Here is an 18409-nt window from a genome sequence, read left to right as displayed (position 1 = left end):
CGTTATAGCTTACTAGCCTTAGGAAGATAAAGGGGTGACTCTGCAGATTGCATGACGTCCAACCCGTAGAGAGATGTACATCAGAATTTCTAAGGTCTAGTAAGAGATGGTATACCTATGGCTCAGCCTCCCATGACCATAATTCTAGATGTCAAGCATGCCTCCGTTGTGACCACGTTGTAGGCCTAGACAGTATAGAACATGCCTTAGGGCAAACCACATGGTAGACCTTACTGACAAGGGCGACCCTATAGGAGTTATGCACCCCCAAGCAAACCAATTTCACAAGTGAGTTTGATTAAGTTGGAGGTTGAGGAATAAGATTTACCAACATTGAGAGTGAAGCTAATGGAGGTCATGGCTTCAAGGTCGGTTGGAATCTTCACGAGCTAAGTTTCAGTTATGGACTTCCAAAAGCATGATGTGCACTTTGTGCCACTAATGAGATATGGGGTGTAGGATATTCCTATTGATGGATCACCTAATAGATAACAAGTCACTTTAGACCTTGGTGGAGAGAACTAAGTCCAAATGTAACACGTGGTTGTTAAGACCATGAAACCGAGTTCTAATATATCCCTTGGTTAGGACAGGCATGCTCACAAAGTAAAGGACGTAGAATTGTCAAGGTATTCCAGTGAACCTCGGGGTTGAAAATAGCAGGAAAAGAGGTCAAGCTATGGCCACGCTATCATCGTCTAGAGAGAGAAAGTCCAGATGCGTGTTAGTAAGAACCTACCCTCGTATAAGTCACCTGGATTGCAAAGAGTAGGATTCTAGTTACACACAAGAGTGTGACGCCATATTTGTGAAGCATTCAAAGACAAAGGTAGAACTCCAAGACAACGTGTTGCTGAAGACCACCTGAGGGGCAATGAAATGGTGACTTGTAAACAAGTAAGACTAGTAGGGACATGATAAGTCTTAGAGGAAACACTGGACATAGGGGAAGCATCCTTAAAGTTGAGGGAGGCTAGCTACCAAACAGGACTTTTCAGAGAGTTCCCTAGGATCCTGTATAAGAACTCGAAAGGTTCACATGCTCGAAAAGGTAGTGATAAAATATCACTAGGAGAGGAGTTGTGACTAGCTCAGTCATAAAAGATCCTATAAGAGCTAGCCTAGGTGAATTTAGAGAACTTATACAAGGATCCCTTATTTCCAAAAGAGCCCGTACGTAGTAGCTTAGATGAGTATTAGTACTCAAGCGAACTACGTGACGGGGCGTCTCACCATGAGGGAATACCTGTGTTACCCAAATGAGATGCAATTACAAAGCCCTTTTTGGTGAAGAAGTAAGGACTGTAAGGATCTCAACAAGGTCAGGATACCTCCTATGAGGATCAAAGAGAGGGACATGTCGAGGACTGCCTTCAAGAGTCATGAGGAAGACGAATTTACTGATAAGCCCTTTCGACCTGATCATTGCCTTGTGTAAGTTTAAGTTTAGACAAATCGAAGGTTCGTGAGACTTTCTTGCTATTATCATTGTAGTCGCCTTTGACGATATGACAGTGGACACTTGAGTGAGGTTTTGGTGGTGTCATGAACACATCAATCATACGCTAAGTTCTCCCAAGTGCCAGTATTGGCTGTCTAAGATGACATTTGAGGTGTTATGTGGTGTCAAGCAGAGGGTTCATAATGTACATCGCTAAGATTGAAGCAGTTATGAGGTGGCCAAAATTGACCACAATCACTAAGGTACAAAGTTTCTAGAAATCTTTCGAAAGACTCGTACATGATATTTCCAAGATCTCTGCAGACCTACACGGTTAACCAAGGAGGGCAAGCCCTTCGATTAGATACCAGTAGGCGAACGGAATTTCCAAGAACTTAAGTAAAGGTTGGTGACTATATCAGTTCTAAATGAGCCAGACAACCTTGTAACGTATAGAGACGCCTCATGTAAGGGCTTAGGGTGTGTGCTTATGCAGAAGGATAAGACAGTAGCTTATGCTTCAAGACATCTAAAAGAGCACAAACAAAATTACCCTACCCATGACCTTGAATTAGCAGCAGTTGTGCTTGCCATGGAGATGTGACAACACTACGAGCATGGAGAAAAGTGCAAGCATACACCGATTAAAGAGCCCCGAGTACCTATGCAAATGGAATGACATATATGATAGTGAATATGGTCGAAATTGATAAAGACATCGTGATTCTATATCATAAGGCCAAACACTGTAGCTGATGCATAAAGCAGGAAGACCATTCATACTTCTGCATTGACTACCAAGCAAGGGAAGTTACAAGAGGAGAGAATGTTAAAATCTAGGTTATTGTTGAAGGTGGTACTGCTAAGATAGCCATCGACCGAGAGACCAGTGGAGTGTCCCATCTCCTCATACGGGGGTTTGCTAGCAAAACCACCTGTGTATTCCCCAAGACGAAGAAATCCTAAAAGCCATTATAGCTAAAGCCCACAATACATCTGGTACGTTCCACCTAGAAAGTAGGAAGATATCTGAAGGGATGCTATGGGTGGCCAGGGATGAAGAGAGACATGGCGAATTTCGTAAGACGATACTTGACCTGTCACCAGGGGAAGGCCCCGAGACCGATGAGATCAGTTATATGTCAAAGAGGTAGTATGCCTATACAAGTACAAGTCTCTATTGTGTCGGACCGTGACAATAGGCGCTTGCGCAACGAACTGACTCCCTTAGTAAAAGTCTAACGGCGTACCACTGTGATAAAGAGGTGATCTGGAAACAAGTAGAAGACAGGAGGAAGTCCATCCCGAGCTTTTCCAAGAGATGCCAACTTTTAGGGGCGAAAGTTTCTAAAGAGGGAAGAGTTTGTAACACTCGAAAGAAAAAAAAAAAAAGAAAAGAAAAAAAGGGTTAAAAGTCACCTGAGGGCAAATAGGTAATTTTGTCCCTCCAGCCACTAAAGGGGTCCAAATGGAACCCTAGCAATTGCGTGACAAAAGAAGAAAAGTGAGAAAGAAAGAGTTGAGAGAAAACCTAGAGAGAGAAGGAAGAAAGAACCATCCGAAAACTCATCGGACCACCGTCAGAAGTCGCCACCAGCCACGATTTAATGACAAGGACCGTTCTTGGAAGGAAAAAGAAAAAGGGTATGTGAATAAGTTTGGCTATAACCTCGATCTGAAGGTGGAAATTCGAGAATCGTCCAAGAACGGAGAGAGAAGAAATTCCGGCAGCCAGATGTCAACAGCGGGCAATGAGACGCGGTTGGGCAGGCAGGGGACAGGTGCCGAGTGTCGGCCAGAGCCACGTGCCGAGTGTCACAACCTTACTATGAAGAGAGTAGGTTGTGACCCTCACGCCATGACAAGCAAAGGGGTGTCCCTCAAGAGACGCCCATCCGGCCATATGCGGGCCAACGTAGAAGAATGCCATGATGCGATCGAGGAGGACGATGCATCATCCAACACACCACCACGCAAAGTGGGTATTGAAGACATGTTGAGACACAAGCATAACAGAGACATCAGCATAGACATGAAGGACAAGATAGGCTTGTCGAAGGGCCGGGTAGGGCCCCGGGCCTTAACCTCAAAAGTCGAGGTTTTGGAAGGAATTTGGTCATGCGGTTCGGGAGTTAAGTCCGTCCATATAAAATATGAATGCTCGCCAAGTTTGGTGTCAATCGGACATTGGACGGACAATGCACGACACCGTATGACACCTCACGAAAATCATGTCTACTCCTGGTAGAATGAAAATGGCTCAAAATGTACTATAGGGGGTACCATGGTGTTAGCTCTCCACCACCCCTGGGCCCTGTGGCCTAAGTGAGCTACCCTGTGGCACATACGTGTGTCACAGTGTGGGCGAGCGTGCCGAGACGAGTGTCTCGGGCGACTTCCTTTGAAATGGGTTTTTGAAGGACAGTACCGGACGGCACGGGTGTGCCGGTATTGCGCCCTAGCCCGCGTGTTGGAGGTTGCTACATGCACCCGCTATCCGGTACGGTATCCGTAAATGACTCGGCATGGGCACGGGAGGGCCTATGCCTCGATAGAACCCGGATGGATGGATGTTCGGGAAGCCCCGATGAGATGAACGACACGCGGGCCCATTCTCGATGGCACGACTGAACGAGTTATGATGGACGACGACATCCCGAGACTCGGGATGGCGTCAAGACATATGGACCCCGTCGATGGGGATCGAGATGGCAAGATGAGATGCGACGTTGTATTGAGAGACCTTGGCCCGAGTAGAGGCAAGGTCGAGCCGAATGAGTTGGCCTAGCGTAGAGGCAAGTCGGATGTGTCGCAGACGATTGAACATACACGCGCAGGCGGCGTGTGTGGTTGAACAAGCTTGGATTCCGCACAAGCGATGTTCGATTGGCGAAGGCAAACCTCGCCTAAGGTCCGACGAAGCCACAAAGCCGGGGCGAAAAATATATGGGGCTTAGTCCCCCTTAAGGCTGGTCGTGAGCGTGTATCGGTCACGACGCCGCACGGTCAAGAATGTTGGACCGTGACACCGAGCGTCGGCTGGAGCCATGCAGCTCCAGCAAGACGACGACACGTATCGCCTTCAAACCCAAACTAGCTGCGACCCACACAAGCGAACCGACCTGCTAACTCACCGAGCGAACTGACCCGAACAAGACTGCGACTACGCAGGAAGCGCGCACGTGGTACTCGCGCGTGAAACTCGTGAATAGACCTCTCGACTTGTGGCGGTGTGTGGAAGCACGTGAGGTTAGTTTCCGACCCGTTCGACTTTTGTTTTCCCGATTTCTATCCCGATTCCAATTCTAATGATGTTTTTATGTGAATAGGGACCTAATCGAGGAAAATCAGTATTTTTAGACAACTTACGGGGCATAGGTGCTAGCGAAAAGGCACACGTCAATCAAGTAAGTCACCACCCGGTATTTTGGAAAAAATACTTGTATGATTCGCTTGGATTGCATGCATGCTAGTATATGAACTCTGCATTCCGGGTGCCCGAGGGATGACGTCGCCCCCTGAGCGCGAACTCCGCGTTCCAGGTGCTTGACGGAGGGCATCGTCCCGTGACGCATGCGTGTCTAAGGATTTGTAGTCAGGAGCAACAAGTCACTTAGTCTAGATACCTTCCCCCTAGGAACCTAACAGATTACCACGGTGAAGAAGTACCTTAAGTGTTCTTAGACTGCTAGTTGTCTGAACGGCCTCTATAGCTTCGTGGGAGGAACTAGAGGTTCCTGACTAGTTCTTACTGCTCCTAGCCGTTTTGCATGGAAAATGTGTCCCTACGTCGTACAGGTCGTTAGCTGCACGGGAACGGGTTGGGTCACGCCCCCTAGGGGACTGTCGTGGGCTTAGGAGATACTCAGCACACCCCTAGACTAGATACCATGTAGTCTCATAAAGCCATGCAAAGGTAGCGTGCCTCATAGAGAGACGACGGTCATGTCAGCTTAGTATAAGGGATCCTTAAGTACCAAATGAAAGGACGGAGAACCAGTGGAGCTCCATAGAGCAAGTCCTAAGGGGCGAGCCCCAAAGGGACAAGACCAGAACCAGACGTCCTAAAGCCAATTAGAAGACCGTGGGGATTCTGTTAAGTTAGGATGCGATAAGAGCCTACGTAGATGGTTTACTGAGTATAATTTTTATACTCATCTCATTTTTCCTATTTTTTCAGGTGTTCGTAGGCTGTCGGTCGAGGTAAAAGAGCGTTCGAGAGTTGTACGGTCATAGAGGGGGTCGTTCTAGAGCGTCACTCCCTTTTTGGTCTTTTGGAGTCTTATAAATTTCTTTTATATTTATATTTTCTCTTATGTTTTAAATTTGAATCTTCTTTTTAAATATTTGAAAATTATCCTTCTCCTCCTATTTTAATTTTATTGGATTTTCGTTTTTTATCTTTTACTCTTCTTTTCTCTTTCTTTAGGTTTGTTTTCAATTTTGTCTTTTGGGTCAGGGTCCGAATTTTGAAGCCTTGAAAATCGGGTCGTGACAATGCAATGCATGTCATTCTCAATTAAAAACTAAAAAAAACATCTGAGGGTCAATTCTCAATAATATGTATGTATGAGCCTTCATAAGATTTACTCCAACGGCTGACACCCAATCATCAGTAAAACTGACTCACTTCGAAAGACAGACATGCCTTAGAACATGTCATGTTTGTGAACAAAGCAAACAACAGAAGAAGGAACCTTATACTTATTGTATAACATACTATGAACTTATTTTTCTAATAGCTTTTTACATCTAAAGAAAAGGTCTCAGTTCTCCAAGACAAAACTGAAATGACAAAAGACAGTATATATAAAGCAAGATCACACACACACAATGTTCTAGTAAGAGACATACTAAACTTCAGGAGAGTTTGATGCCAAAGCCGTGTCCAACCTTTCTAGAAATGGGGTCGAATTGCAGTTGACCCTCTCATCCTGAAACCACAAACAAACAAACAAGTTAATATCACCACTGGAAGATGGATACATTTGGAAGGATATCAAAAATACCTCTCTGAGTTTCTTCTTCGTTTTCGTCGATCCCGAACAAGAGGAGCGTGCAATGGAATCTGCATACTCTTCCGTATGACTCCAGTACCTCCCAACAGTGCCTATAATGGGGATCTCCTCAGGACTCCGACTCCTATATTGCGCCCGAGTCGAAAATGCAGAGAACTGTCTAAGCTCTTCAAGAGTCAATGCTCCTAAAATTGGCCTATCTTCATAGCTTCTGGCTGAACTTGACCACATAGGTGAGTTTCCAATAGAGCTAGAATTACCAACGGATTTTGGTGTGGTTTCAGATTCAACCAACCAGTTTGAAAGGCTGGTATTGACCGTAATCTTGCCCTCGACGTGCTTTCTATTGCTACCGTCTTCTTTCAACTTTCTCATTGAACAAAAAGTAGGTTCCGGACTGATGAGAACATCAGAATCTTTGTCTAAATGATTAGTATTCTCCTTTTCTGGATGATCAACTGGAGGTTGTGCCATCACTTTTGCAGCATTCAAAGAACGAGTATCATTCTCAATTGGGTTACGAACAAAATCACCATTCTCGTCCAATGAAGCATTGTCAGGTCGAATATTAGAACAACGGCTTGGAACCGGACTGTAAACCTCATTCTCTCCAGCTTCAGATGCAAGAAAGTATCTTGTTGAACCCATTGACAAAGAAAAGAGAGAATCTGAAGATACTTGCTTACTTAATAACTTAATTTTTCTATTCCCATCACCAGCATCATGTTTTCGTTCTTTTTCATCTAAACAGCCCCCATTTACTACATATTCTTCATCATCACTGTTTTGGTAATTTGAATACCTATGATTGAGAGGTAAGGAAAATGCATTTGATATAGTTGAGCTTCTTCTTGATTCATCATATTCCATTCCACTCTTCTCCTTTTTCTTAATCTTATCCAAATTATTTTCAACATTCTTAGTACGAACCACTTTTACATTCTCAACAATTGGGTGTACTTTTTCAGTTGTGTGACGCAGATCAATCTGCTCTTCACGTTTCTCTCTGTTTATTAAAGAACATCTCCAACAAAATTAGAACCACACCCCAAAAACTTTACTCCAAGAACACACAAGGATGATGATTGAGGTGAAAATCCTTTTAGAAACTGACCATATTGTAACTCACATGCAAGAGCAGGATTTCATAGAATTAGGAAATAACCTACTTATTTGATATCGAACCTTAATTTTCTATTGATAAGTCAATAGAAAAACTTAATTTCATTCATTTTAAATCTCTCTAGTTCCAAACAAGACAGAGAACTTGAAATTATTCTTGGATTTCAGATCATTTCTTTAACTTTCTGTACTCTGAAACTAAATTCGAAGAACAAAAAATGAATCTCAAAGAACAAAAAGTATACATAAGTGCAAAGGAGAATCAAACTGAAAATCGATATGGAAACTAAACAGAGAATCAACAAAATTCAGTACATGCTAAAAGAATCTCCAAAAATCTTACAGAGAATTCTTATTTAGGTTAATCAACGAAGCATCAGCCACTTCCTTCGCTTTTTCCGATTCACGAACACCTTCAGAAGCATTAACAATCTACAAAAACACTCGACAAAAGATAGAAAAACAAATACACCGATCAGTAAGAAACAAAAACAAAAACAAAAACAAAATTAAAAAAAAAAAAAAAAAAAAAAAAACAAATCAAAAGCGATTACATGATTTGGAGGGGAAATTCCGACGGCAGACTTTCTCGGTTTTCGGCGCTTCAATCGACCAAAACAAGATCGAAAGCAGCGCATGATTAGGCGATGAAGAGAGGCGAAAAGTGGAAATCAAATAATACAAAAGTAAAAAGAATGGATGAAAGAGGAAGAAGAGAAGAAGAGGATTGGATTGAATGGGAGTGGAGTTTGGGTTTAAAGGGAAGAGGAAATGAAACGGCCATTGATGGTTTTGATGAATCTCTATGGAGAAATACGACCGTTGGGAGGGTTGGAAAGGGCTTTTTTAGGGAGTTTTTTTGGGTTTCATTCATTGATCCTAAATTTTTTTAATAGTTTGTTTTTTCACTCTTAATTTTTTTTTAATTTTATTTTATTACGGTTTTACTTTCAGAACGTTCCATTTTAATCTATACAAATGTTTCTAAAATAGGGTTATTTAAAATTAAAATTTTATCGAATTATTATAAATTCATACTAAAATAATTCATTATATCAATTTAATATTTGACTAAGATTAAATTTATTTTTTGATACATTTTTACTGCTTGAAATGTTAAAATAGGATATAATTAGACTAATTTTACTGGAACTATTAGTAACACGTTTAAATTATTTAAAAATAGATAAAATGGGCAGAAGAAACGTTTAAGTTATTTAGAGAGTGATTTCGTTTTTGGTGTATTAACATTAAAAAAATTATTCAAAAAAAATATATATTAATAATTAATAAATATATATATATATATATATATATATATTGTTGATTATAATTTTGAATGCTATTCTCCCTTAGTCCCAAATGATTTAAATCTCAAATTTATTTTTATAAAAATATTTAACACGTATTAAAATTCTATTTATAAATATTTTTTTCATGAAAAATAATTTTAGATCTCTGTACCAATTACATGTTCCAAATGTCTTACTAAACGGGCACTTCCAAGAAGTTTACATGAGTCCTACACCCGTTGTGTAAGGGACAAGAGAACAAGTGAGGTCGACTGTAGTAGAAGTCAAATAACAAGGCAAGTTGAAACTTGTCGGACTATGTTTTCGTATCATACCATCGCAGTACTAGAAAATTTCTCGATACTCAAATATTGAACAAAAAGTATCAAATAACACTCATTTTCTCGATACTCAAATATTGAACAAAAAGTATCAGATAACACCCATTTTCTCGATACTCAAATATTGAACAAAAAGTATCAGATAACACCCATTTTCTCGATACTCAAATATTGAACAAAAAGTATCTGATAACACCCATTTTCTCGATACTCAAATATTGAACAAAAAGTATCAAATAACACCCATTTTCTCGATACTCAAATATTGAACAAAAAGTATCAAATAACACCCATTCTCAAAATTTTACGGCGCACACACATGAAGCGACTAGTACTATATTCATGTCAAGGGGTCCATAAGAGTTTCTCTTAAAGGAGTCTTAGTTTTTTTTTCAAAACAAAGAAAACGTAAAATTTATACTTGGTGATGATCTGGTACAAAGATTGGGGTCTAATTTTGACTTGCACAACCAATCTATAATTGAAAATCAAAAATAGGAAATAAGCTACAAAAGAAGAAGAGAGTGCTAAAACCAGTGGATCCTCTATGCTCATATGATCTTTCAATGTGAAAAATAGAGACAAATACAAATAGGAGATAAGCTTACCTCCTTGATCTGTTGCAGGAGGATCTCAAAGTGGCAAGGCTGCAGAAATCACCTATAAAAGATTACTCTTCTACGTTCTCACTCATTTGAATTCCTCCATTTCCGCCCCTAGCAGCTTGTTTCTTAGGCTTCTTGTTCTTTGCTTTCTTTGCTTTCATGCGGCGTTTCTTCTCGTTGGCATCGACCCATGTGTAATCGGATGGTATGTGAAATGGGTCGATTTCATCTTTATATCGATTGCTGTCGCTGTCGCTGGATTGCCCGCCTCGGCTTCCTTTCATCCATGAAATCCATGATGATGATGAGGATCCCTCTGATTCCTTGGACTTGGCATCCTGGAAATGTGCTGGACTTGACAGTGGGGTTGCAAATTCTTCAACCGGATGAAGCTCCTCAAATTTTGTGAAAGTAACAAGTACTCTAATAGTTGGGACAATGGGAATGGCAACCTACAGAATGAAGCATATTGCTTTGTTGTTATTATTTAATACGAATCCAATTTTGTTGATAAGAATTAAGATGGGAACAAAAGGATGGGGAACACTTTTTCCTAGTGTGTAGTGTTGTCAAGAGCTGACCCTTTTTTGTTTCTAGGAGTTTCATATGACAAGGTCAGATCTGAACTTATTAAGAACAGGAAAGAAATGATGTTACTTAAATAGGATTAATGGGGTTTTTTCCATTTAGTTAATGGACCAAGCTAACTTTTAATCTCTCAACAAGATACGTTAACACTTCTTTTACGGGAATTCAAAAAAATGTCTCAAAGAAAACAGACCCTTGAGATCCCACATCGGCTGAGGAGGAGAACGAAGCATTCTTTATAAGGGTGTGGAAACCTCTCCCTAGTAGACGCGTTTTAAAAATCTTGAGGGGAAGCTCGAAAGGGAAAGCCCAAAGAGGATAATATTTGCTAGCGGTGGGCTTAGGTCGTTACAAATGGTATCGAGCTTAACACTGGGTGATGTGCCAGCGAGAATGCTGGGCCCTGAAGGGGGATGGATTGTGAGATCCCACATCGGTTGGGAGGAGAACGGAGTATTCTTTATAAGGGTGTGGAAACCTCTCTCTAACAGATGCGTTTTAAAAATCATGAGGAGAAGCCCAAAAGAGAAAGCTCAAAGAGGACAATATCGGCTAGCGGTGAGATTGAGCTGTTACATACCCTAACTAACATTTTCCCGACGCAATGAACCTTTTTGGGTAAAGAATAAAGGAGCATGTAATCTCATGGAGTGGTTCACATCACAGAATAATAGAGAATTAAAGCAATGAAAGAAAATGATAAAAAGAACATACGTGATGAGGAATTGAAACCTTAGCACGAAAATCTTAAATTAAGTTACCTTCACTGGAAATGTGCCATGAGGCAGTTTGGTTGTTAAAAGCTCTCTTAGTCTCCTGATAGCTTTTACCTTGTTGGCTAGGATGTCAAGAACAGGCAGAAGCTCATCTGTTTTTAAGGTAAAATCTGGTGTCAACCATAAGACTGGTCTTAAACCCTTTTTATACTCACTTTCATGCTTAGATTCATTGGTGATTCCTTTCTTCTTTTTCTTCTTATTGCTTTTATCTTTTCCCTTCTTTGCATCCCCCATATCTTCTGAGGATAATTCAGAACCCAATTTTTTAGGATCAACTACTTTTTGATTGGCACCTTCCGGAGCTGATTTTGAAACTTTCTTCAAAATCTTTGGATCATCAAGATCATCGTTACTTCCCTTGCCACTCTTCTTGTTCCAACCAAACCAACTCTTCTTCTCCTTAGTAGCACCATTTGGGTCAGAGTTTGTATATGAACTTACTGAACCATTTTCTTGGCTTTCACAGGCAGCATGTTCCTCATCCTCACCCACATCATCAGAGTTTCCCATTCGAAGCGCGGAATCCAACTGCATTTTCTCTTCTGCAGTCAATACATCATCAAACTCATCATTTTCAACACCATTGGCTAACCTTTCTTCGTCATCACCAGCAAATAGCTCCTCATCGGTCATAGCTCCAGGTACCCGCCTTGACTTCACACTCACCATCACATGAGGCATATCGTATATTTTCGCCTTCCAATTTCCGACCATCTCAGTCCTCTCCTGGCGTCTCCAATTTAGATGGGGAACAAGCTCTGCTTGAGTAACATCAATGCCTGGCCTATACATATTTGTCTGCGACATAAGGGTCACTTCATGGGCAACTTCTGCTTCTGTTGGTTGAACACCAGCTCCTTCTAAAGCATTTGTAATTTCCTTCTCCTTATGAGCAAGAACAATCAATGAACCTGGAGATAGCTTCACATTACCATCCTCTGAACTGTAACCCTCACCTAGAAAGAGAAATGTTTGATCAGAACGCTGAATTCGAAAACCATCGAAACCAGCAAGGGTCATATCAGCTCGGAGATTAGAACCACGCTTCCAAATGCGGTAAGTATCTGATGGGGCGATTCGTCCAATAAAAGGAATAACAGAACTCTCGAAATGAAAAGTTATCTCCATGTAAAATTCACGAATTCGGGCAGCAGAAGCAATAATACGAGGAAGCCTACGACACCATTTTGCCCAAGCCAGAGGCTGGTAGTGTCTAGCAATTATCATCGCTATTGTTTCTTCTCTTGTACAGACTGCTTCCTGGAGAGCATTCCAACCATACTCATTCTGAAGGCTCCAATCAGCACCGGCTCCCATCAAAATTTCAGCTGAAATCGGGTCTCGAAGCCGTACTGCAAGGTGAAGAGGGGTCTCCCGACCAGGAACATCACGGCGATCAATAGCAGCAGAGACAGCATCAGCTTGGAGCTCAGCAGAAAGAGATTCCTCTTCTGTATTAACCTCACCGGCCTTCGCTAGCCGAGGTAGGGATGCAACAATGCACTGGAGAGAGGCATAATCTCGACGAATAACAGCTAGATGAGCTGGACTATGCGAGTATTTCGAAAAGTCTTCCATGATGTTCGGCTCTTGTATATCACTAACTTTGATTCCTAAATCACCACTGCTCTCATTCTTGGGAGAAACTCAAATTCAGATGTCGAGCTAGTTCCTAGCTCGAGATGCACAAGCAATTTCTAGAACTTAACTCAAAAACCAGCAGACATTAGGCATTTTCCAGCTACAGATTCTCTGAGAATCTCCTCTGCCCGTAGCTAGACAACAGAAAGAACCTAAAATCAGATTGCTCACATACCCTCGTCGTCCTCAAATCTCGACCATTTTAGCAGCGAACTGAACTGACAGATACCACTCAAACAGCCTGATCTCGAACTCTGCTGCCTACTGCCACACAGTGAAGCAATCACAAAACGAAATCCATTCGTTTGATGAGCAAGACACAATACAAGCTTCAATTCCATTGACAAACATTTCATTATCAAAAAACAGGATTAAAAAAACACTCCACCAAAACTCAACAGAACAACAAACAAACTGGCACCAACAGTGAGTTCCATTCAAAATCTCCGAACCAAAAAGCAAAAAAACAACAGAAAAGAGAACAAAACAGTTCCACAATCTTCCACATCGACTTCCGCAACAATCAATCAAACAAACAAACAAGAAAAAACACAATTATCCCTGGAAATATCTGAAGAAATTAAAGGAGAAAGCAAGAGCAGTAAAGTAGAGTAAGAAGAAGAAAACAGACCGCAAGAAAATCGGGAAATTGGAGGCGGATGAGTGTGGGGTGGTCAGTGTGGTTGCGTGGCTATCTCTCTCCTCTCCATTGGATTGAGCTCCGTGAGCTCATGAGTAAACGAAACAAACCTAAAGAGAGCGAATGAATCGGACGATTTGGATCTGAGAGAGAGAGTTTGGGTCCGGACCTTCTTCGCCATTTATGTTCACAAGTACTACGTTTTGGTGCGCAAAGCGATCCCCCTCTAGCTCAGATCCCCCCCTCCCTCTCTCTCTCTCTCTCTCTCTCTCTCTCTCTCTCTCCTGCTTTCAGAGAGATGGTTACACAGTTGACCTTTATATCTCCGCATTTTACGAATATGCCACTAAGTCTAACTAAAATTGGATACATACTACTCCTTCCTTCTCCATGCATGATTCACACATCTGCCCATCGAACTCACTATGCACCATGTCGGGGTTACGTTCATGCTATTAGAAACCAACCAAAGGGAAAGAGCACATCATGTCGGGGTCCAAACAAAATGTACTAGGGAAGTATTCCGTGTTCGTGACATACAATATGAATGAGGTCTTGCATTTTCAAATCATGGTACATGGTTATGATGCACGTAATACTTCTATACTTTTCATGATAGAACACGTACATGGTATATCATTCGTTCTTAACATACATAGTTCATCAAGCGTCTCATAACGTGGACATGGTATCATAGCATACATGGATTGACATACTGGAAATATATGCATATCATAAAAAGTTCACGTAGAAAAAAATAAACTTTTGTCCTCGAAAGTTCCTCATACTTGAAATAAGTCAGATTGCTTCGGCATCATCTCGTTCTCGTTCTCTCGTTCCCATGTAGCTTCCTCCATCTATTGGCTTTGTCACGGTACCTTGGAAAAAGTTATTCCTTTGGAATGTAGGGTCTTTACTTCTCGAGCTACAACTCTTACCGTTTTTCTTTATAGTTCAGGCTCTTGTTCTTTATAGCTGAGCGGTCTAGAGTTTTGTTTTTTTTTTTTTTTTAATTTTCCCTTTTCGGGCCTTCACACTTTGACTTTTTTAGTCACGGTCGAAATTCAAAACTTCAAAAATATCAGGTCGTGACATTTCTAAACTCTTCTCCTCCAATCTATTGAAATTTTCTTTCAAGAGACTCCCATAAACCTTGACTTTGTGTTCGAGTCACAGTGATGAAGACCGTATTAAAGAGATTCAACCATTGGAGAAACGGGAAAAAGTAGATTAAAGATTCCCACCAAAACTTTTTCCATATTTTTTAAAATAAGTTTACCTGACCTTTTCGTTTCGTTTAAACCTATGCGTGAAAGAAACATTCATTCCCAAGAGAGTTTGCTTAACCTTGATCGTTTGGTTCGCTTTCATGATAAATGTTTGTCAACACAAGTAATATTTCCTCTAATCCAGCTTTCTTTATAAGTGTATCTGAAAAATTAAGACGTTTAAACAAGTATTTTTCAACACTTATCAACCGTCGGTGAAATGTCTCAAGCTAGGTGCATTTTTATCCACCGAAATGTCTCAAGCTGAGTCTTTCTGATATGTGGAAATCACTACAAGGGGAGTAAGATTCGAATTACCTTCTTGATCGAATATCTCAAGACAAGAACATTGTTTGAGATTCGAATCACTCCACAAGCAAGATCGATCATGTCTAGCTTGAATGATTCTTGTTGATCAAATATCTCACCGCAAGAACACTTGTTTGAGATTCGAATCACTCCACAAGCAAGATTGATCATGTCGAGCTTGAATGATTCTACATGCAACCTAAACTACATAGAATTGCAAAAAAACTTAGCCATTGGCTAAATAAGAGCACAAGTGCTTCTTTTAGTACATTTTTACAAGTCTACTTACAAATACAACAGACATGGCTTTATATAGCCTCAAAATGAAACTATTAAAGGCATTTCAATAGTTGTAACCTTCATACTTTATGGCCATAATTAAGCCTTAGGTAATTGTAACCTAAAGTAAATAAAGTCTTAAAATACATTAATAAAATACAATAACTCTAAATTGAAATCCACCCAAAATTTATAACATGAAACTTCATTCTTTTTCAATGTGGCATGAATTGAAATATCTTTTGATAATTTCAACAATATTTTCTTCACATCTTCGTTGAAGCATATTGTATGATTGATGTCTCTTGGTTCATATCACTTTCTTTAATAAGATTGTTATATCAAATTTACAAAAGTTGCAATCATCTAGGATGAAATCATCTTGATTTGAGGGTTTTATCCTTTGTGATTTAGGGGTTCGGATATCCAGGTTCACGAGCGTTCTTAAATTTAATTGGTTAGAGTTTTTAGGAAATTTTTTAGTCGGAGATCCCACGTCGATTAGAGAAAGGGGATTGAAGCATTCTTTATAAGTGTGTGGAAACCTCTCCCTAACAGACTCGTTTTAAAAACCCCGAGGGATAGCTCGAAAGGGAAAGTCTAAAGAAGATAATATCTATTAGCGGTGGACTTGAGTCGTTAGAGTCGAGCAGTCCCGTTTGTAAGGCATATGTCCTTAAGTTTGTAAGGCATATATCCTCCATCTTATTCAAAGGTCCACATCGATTAGAGAGGGGAACATAACATTCTTTACGAGGGTGTGGAAACCTCTCCCTAATAGGCTCGTTTTAAAAACCTTGAGGGAAAGCTCGAAAGGAAAAGTCTAAAAAAGATAATATTTGTTAGCGGTGGACTTGAGTTGTTACAGTCGAGCAGTCCCGTTTGTAAGACATATGTCCTCCATCTTATTCAAAGACCCACATCGATTAGAGAAACATTCTTTTATAAGGGTGTGGAAACCTCTTCCTAACAGACTCGTTTTTAAAATCTCGAGAAAAAGCTCGATAGAAAAAAAATCTAAAGAAGATAACATCTATTAGCGGTAGACTTGAAACGTTACATTCAATTAGTAATCGCATGTGTCTCCCCTAAGTTTGTAAGGCATATGTCCTCCATAGGCCCACCAATGCCATCATTTCCGATGCCACAAGGCCTACATTCTGGCAGCCTGTCTTACAGCAGTCCTCCAATCAGCCCCCTCTGACAGCGGCAAGGTCTATCCTATCCCCTGTTCTACTAAACACGCTTAATTTTGATAATTTTTTTTTTATTATTATTGTAGTTAATAAATAGTTATAAATTTAAAATTATTGAGACAAAATTATTAAATATTAGAAATTTGATAGTATGATTAAATTGGGGTAAATTAAACTTTTAAAATGTGGTTTATTAACAAATTTAATGTTTTTCTTCCAAATTAAATTGTTATTATTTTCTATTAACATACGAACATATTCGGAGAGTTAGGTTTTAGCGTAGGGACGTGAGGATGTCATTTTCTAAAATTCTTTGTCCCGTTACGATCACGACATTAATAACTAAGATGTGACCTCGAATGATGAATTTTGTACTTTTTTTTCTTTAACGATTGTGGAAAGGAAGATCGATGAAATAATATTTACAGTAAATGCTCGTACAATAAATATTTCATTATTTTAAGTAAATTTTGGTTCAAATAGAAAAAATATTAATTTTAACAAAAATTGAATTTTATTCGTGTGACCAATTCACTACACATTTTTGATAGTTTGATTTTTTTATTTTTGTCTCTGAAAATATGTGAGAGTATTCTTTGATTATACACTCAGGATCATTCCCTAAATTAGCCGATGTGAGACTTCATCATCCAACACCTCCCCTTGAACAAAGTACGCCTCTCCTTAATCGAGGCTCGACTCCTTTTTCTTTTGGAGTCTTAGTCATTTTTTACTATGCCTTGGAGTCGGCTCGACTCCTTTTCTTTTGGAGTCCTTTATTCGACATTTGAGAACTTACCAATCTATTGGCACCACTAAGTTTAGGGCATGTCTCTGGTACCATACTTTGCACAATAGTAAGATATTGTCCACTCTGAGCATAAGCTCTCATGGCTTTACCCTGCGCTTCCCTAAAAGGCCTCAAGCCAATGGGAAAAGTATTATTTGGTTATAAACCCATGATCATTCCCTAAATTAGTCGATGTAGGACTTTCATCATCCAATACCTCCACTCGAACAAAGTACGTCTCCTCTTAATCGAGGCTCAACTCCTTTTTCTTTTGGAGTCTTAGTCATTTTTTACTATGCCTTCGAGTCGGCTCGACTCCTTTCCTTTTGGAGTCCTTTATTCGACATTTGAGGATTTACCAATTCATTGTCTCTGATACCATGTTAGATGAACACAACTCTGCACAATAGTAAGATATTCTCCACTCTGAACATAAACTCTCGTAGCTTTGCTCTGGGCTTCTCCAAAAGGCCTTAAGTCAATGAGTAAAGTATTATTTGATTATAAAATCATGATCATTCCTTAAATTAGCTGACGTGAGACTTTCATCATCCAACAAAAAAAAAAAAAAAAATGACGGTAAAAACGAAACATTATGCAAAAGAAAATGGTTTTGAAGGATAAAAAAAAGGGTATTGGTTTCACCCCTTTAGGGTAACAAAAGAAGCAAAGAAATAAAGTTTTGGTGTATTGTTGGTGTTTTATGCAATGGTGAGGCCCATCCCATTTCATTGTTATCAACAAATATGCCCATACCTTGTCCCCTCCTTTTTTGCTTTTCAATTCATAATCACTTTGAGTTTGCTCCCCATTTTGCCTTACTTCTTATTCTCTTTTTGCCTTTTCCTCTCTTTTGTATGCCGATTACTCGTGTCTTTTTCTTAACGTAGAGACCCATTTTGTTGAACACACCTGTCTGTGGGAAACACTCGCACACTTTATTAAGACCAATCGAGAAGAAATACTACTTAGAAACTACTACTTTGTATTGTTTGGAGTTTTTGGGATGATGAATAGGGTCGAGCTGTAGATATAGTAGGCCATCTATTCCTAAAATTTCTCAACCTTTTCTTTTCTAAAATATCTAAATCATTTTCTTA

General features: G+C 40.0%; 2 protein-coding genes across 4 annotated transcripts; both read right to left on the bottom strand.

Moving 5' to 3' along the window:
* Positions 1-6026: 6026 nt before the first annotated feature.
* Positions 6027-8440, bottom strand: LOC111805694 (uncharacterized). Its single transcript, XM_023690872.2, has 4 exons — positions 8136-8440; positions 7925-8013; positions 6451-7465; positions 6027-6375 (listed from the first exon to the last, which is right to left on the bottom strand). The coding sequence occupies exons 1-4, from the start codon at positions 8217-8219 to the stop codon at positions 6295-6297; spliced, it is 1269 nt and encodes a 422-aa protein (XP_023546640.2). The 5' UTR covers positions 8220-8440; the 3' UTR covers positions 6027-6294.
* Positions 8441-9534: 1094 nt separating this feature from the next.
* Positions 9535-13740, bottom strand: LOC111805319 (uncharacterized). Of its 3 annotated transcripts, none has more exons than XM_087128598.1 (3): positions 13459-13740; positions 11169-13156; positions 9535-10271 (listed from the first exon to the last, which is right to left on the bottom strand). In XM_087128598.1, the coding sequence occupies exons 2-3, from the start codon at positions 12762-12764 to the stop codon at positions 9885-9887; spliced, it is 1983 nt and encodes a 660-aa protein (XP_086984724.1). In that variant the 5' UTR covers positions 12765-13156; positions 13459-13740; the 3' UTR covers positions 9535-9884. The 3 variants fall into 3 exon arrangements, with proteins under 3 accessions (XP_086984724.1, XP_023546099.2, XP_023546100.2); XM_023690331.2 differs by having other exon boundaries at positions 11169-13091; XM_023690332.2 differs by having other exon boundaries at positions 11169-13088.
* Positions 13741-18409: the final 4669 nt, after the last annotated feature.

This window comes from Cucurbita pepo, chromosome 11 (genome assembly GCF_057944985.1).
Source record: "Cucurbita pepo subsp. pepo isolate OVF chromosome 11, ASM5794498v1, whole genome shotgun sequence".
Taxonomy (NCBI): domain Eukaryota; kingdom Viridiplantae; phylum Streptophyta; class Magnoliopsida; order Cucurbitales; family Cucurbitaceae; genus Cucurbita; species Cucurbita pepo.
The sequence above is the reverse complement of the archived record's forward strand: the minus strand, read 5'-3'. Positions and strand labels throughout refer to the sequence as shown.

What these genes read in the sequence shown, in the direction of transcription:
- LOC111805694 (XM_023690872.2), bottom strand. Translation starts at nt 8,219, where the DNA reads ATGCGCTGCTTTCGATCTTGTTTTGGTCGATTGAAGCGCCGAAAACCG. An exon ending in GAATTTCCCCTCCAAATCAT is followed by an intron (nt 8,014 to 8,135) that starts GTAATCGCTTTT and finishes GTGTTTTTGTAG; the next exon opens with ATTGTTAATGCTTCTGAAGG. An exon ending in CGAAGAAGAAACTCAGAGAG is followed by an intron (nt 6,376 to 6,450) that starts GTATTTTTGATA and finishes TTGTGGTTTCAG; the next exon opens with GATGAGAGGGTCAACTGCAA.
- LOC111805319 (XM_087128598.1), bottom strand. Translation starts at nt 12,764, where the DNA reads ATGGAAGACTTTTCGAAATACTCGCATAGTCCAGCTCATCTAGCTGTT. An exon ending in ATGGCACATTTCCAGTGAAG is followed by an intron (nt 10,272 to 11,168) that starts GTAACTTAATTT and finishes TTCATTCTGTAG; the next exon opens with GTTGCCATTCCCATTGTCCC.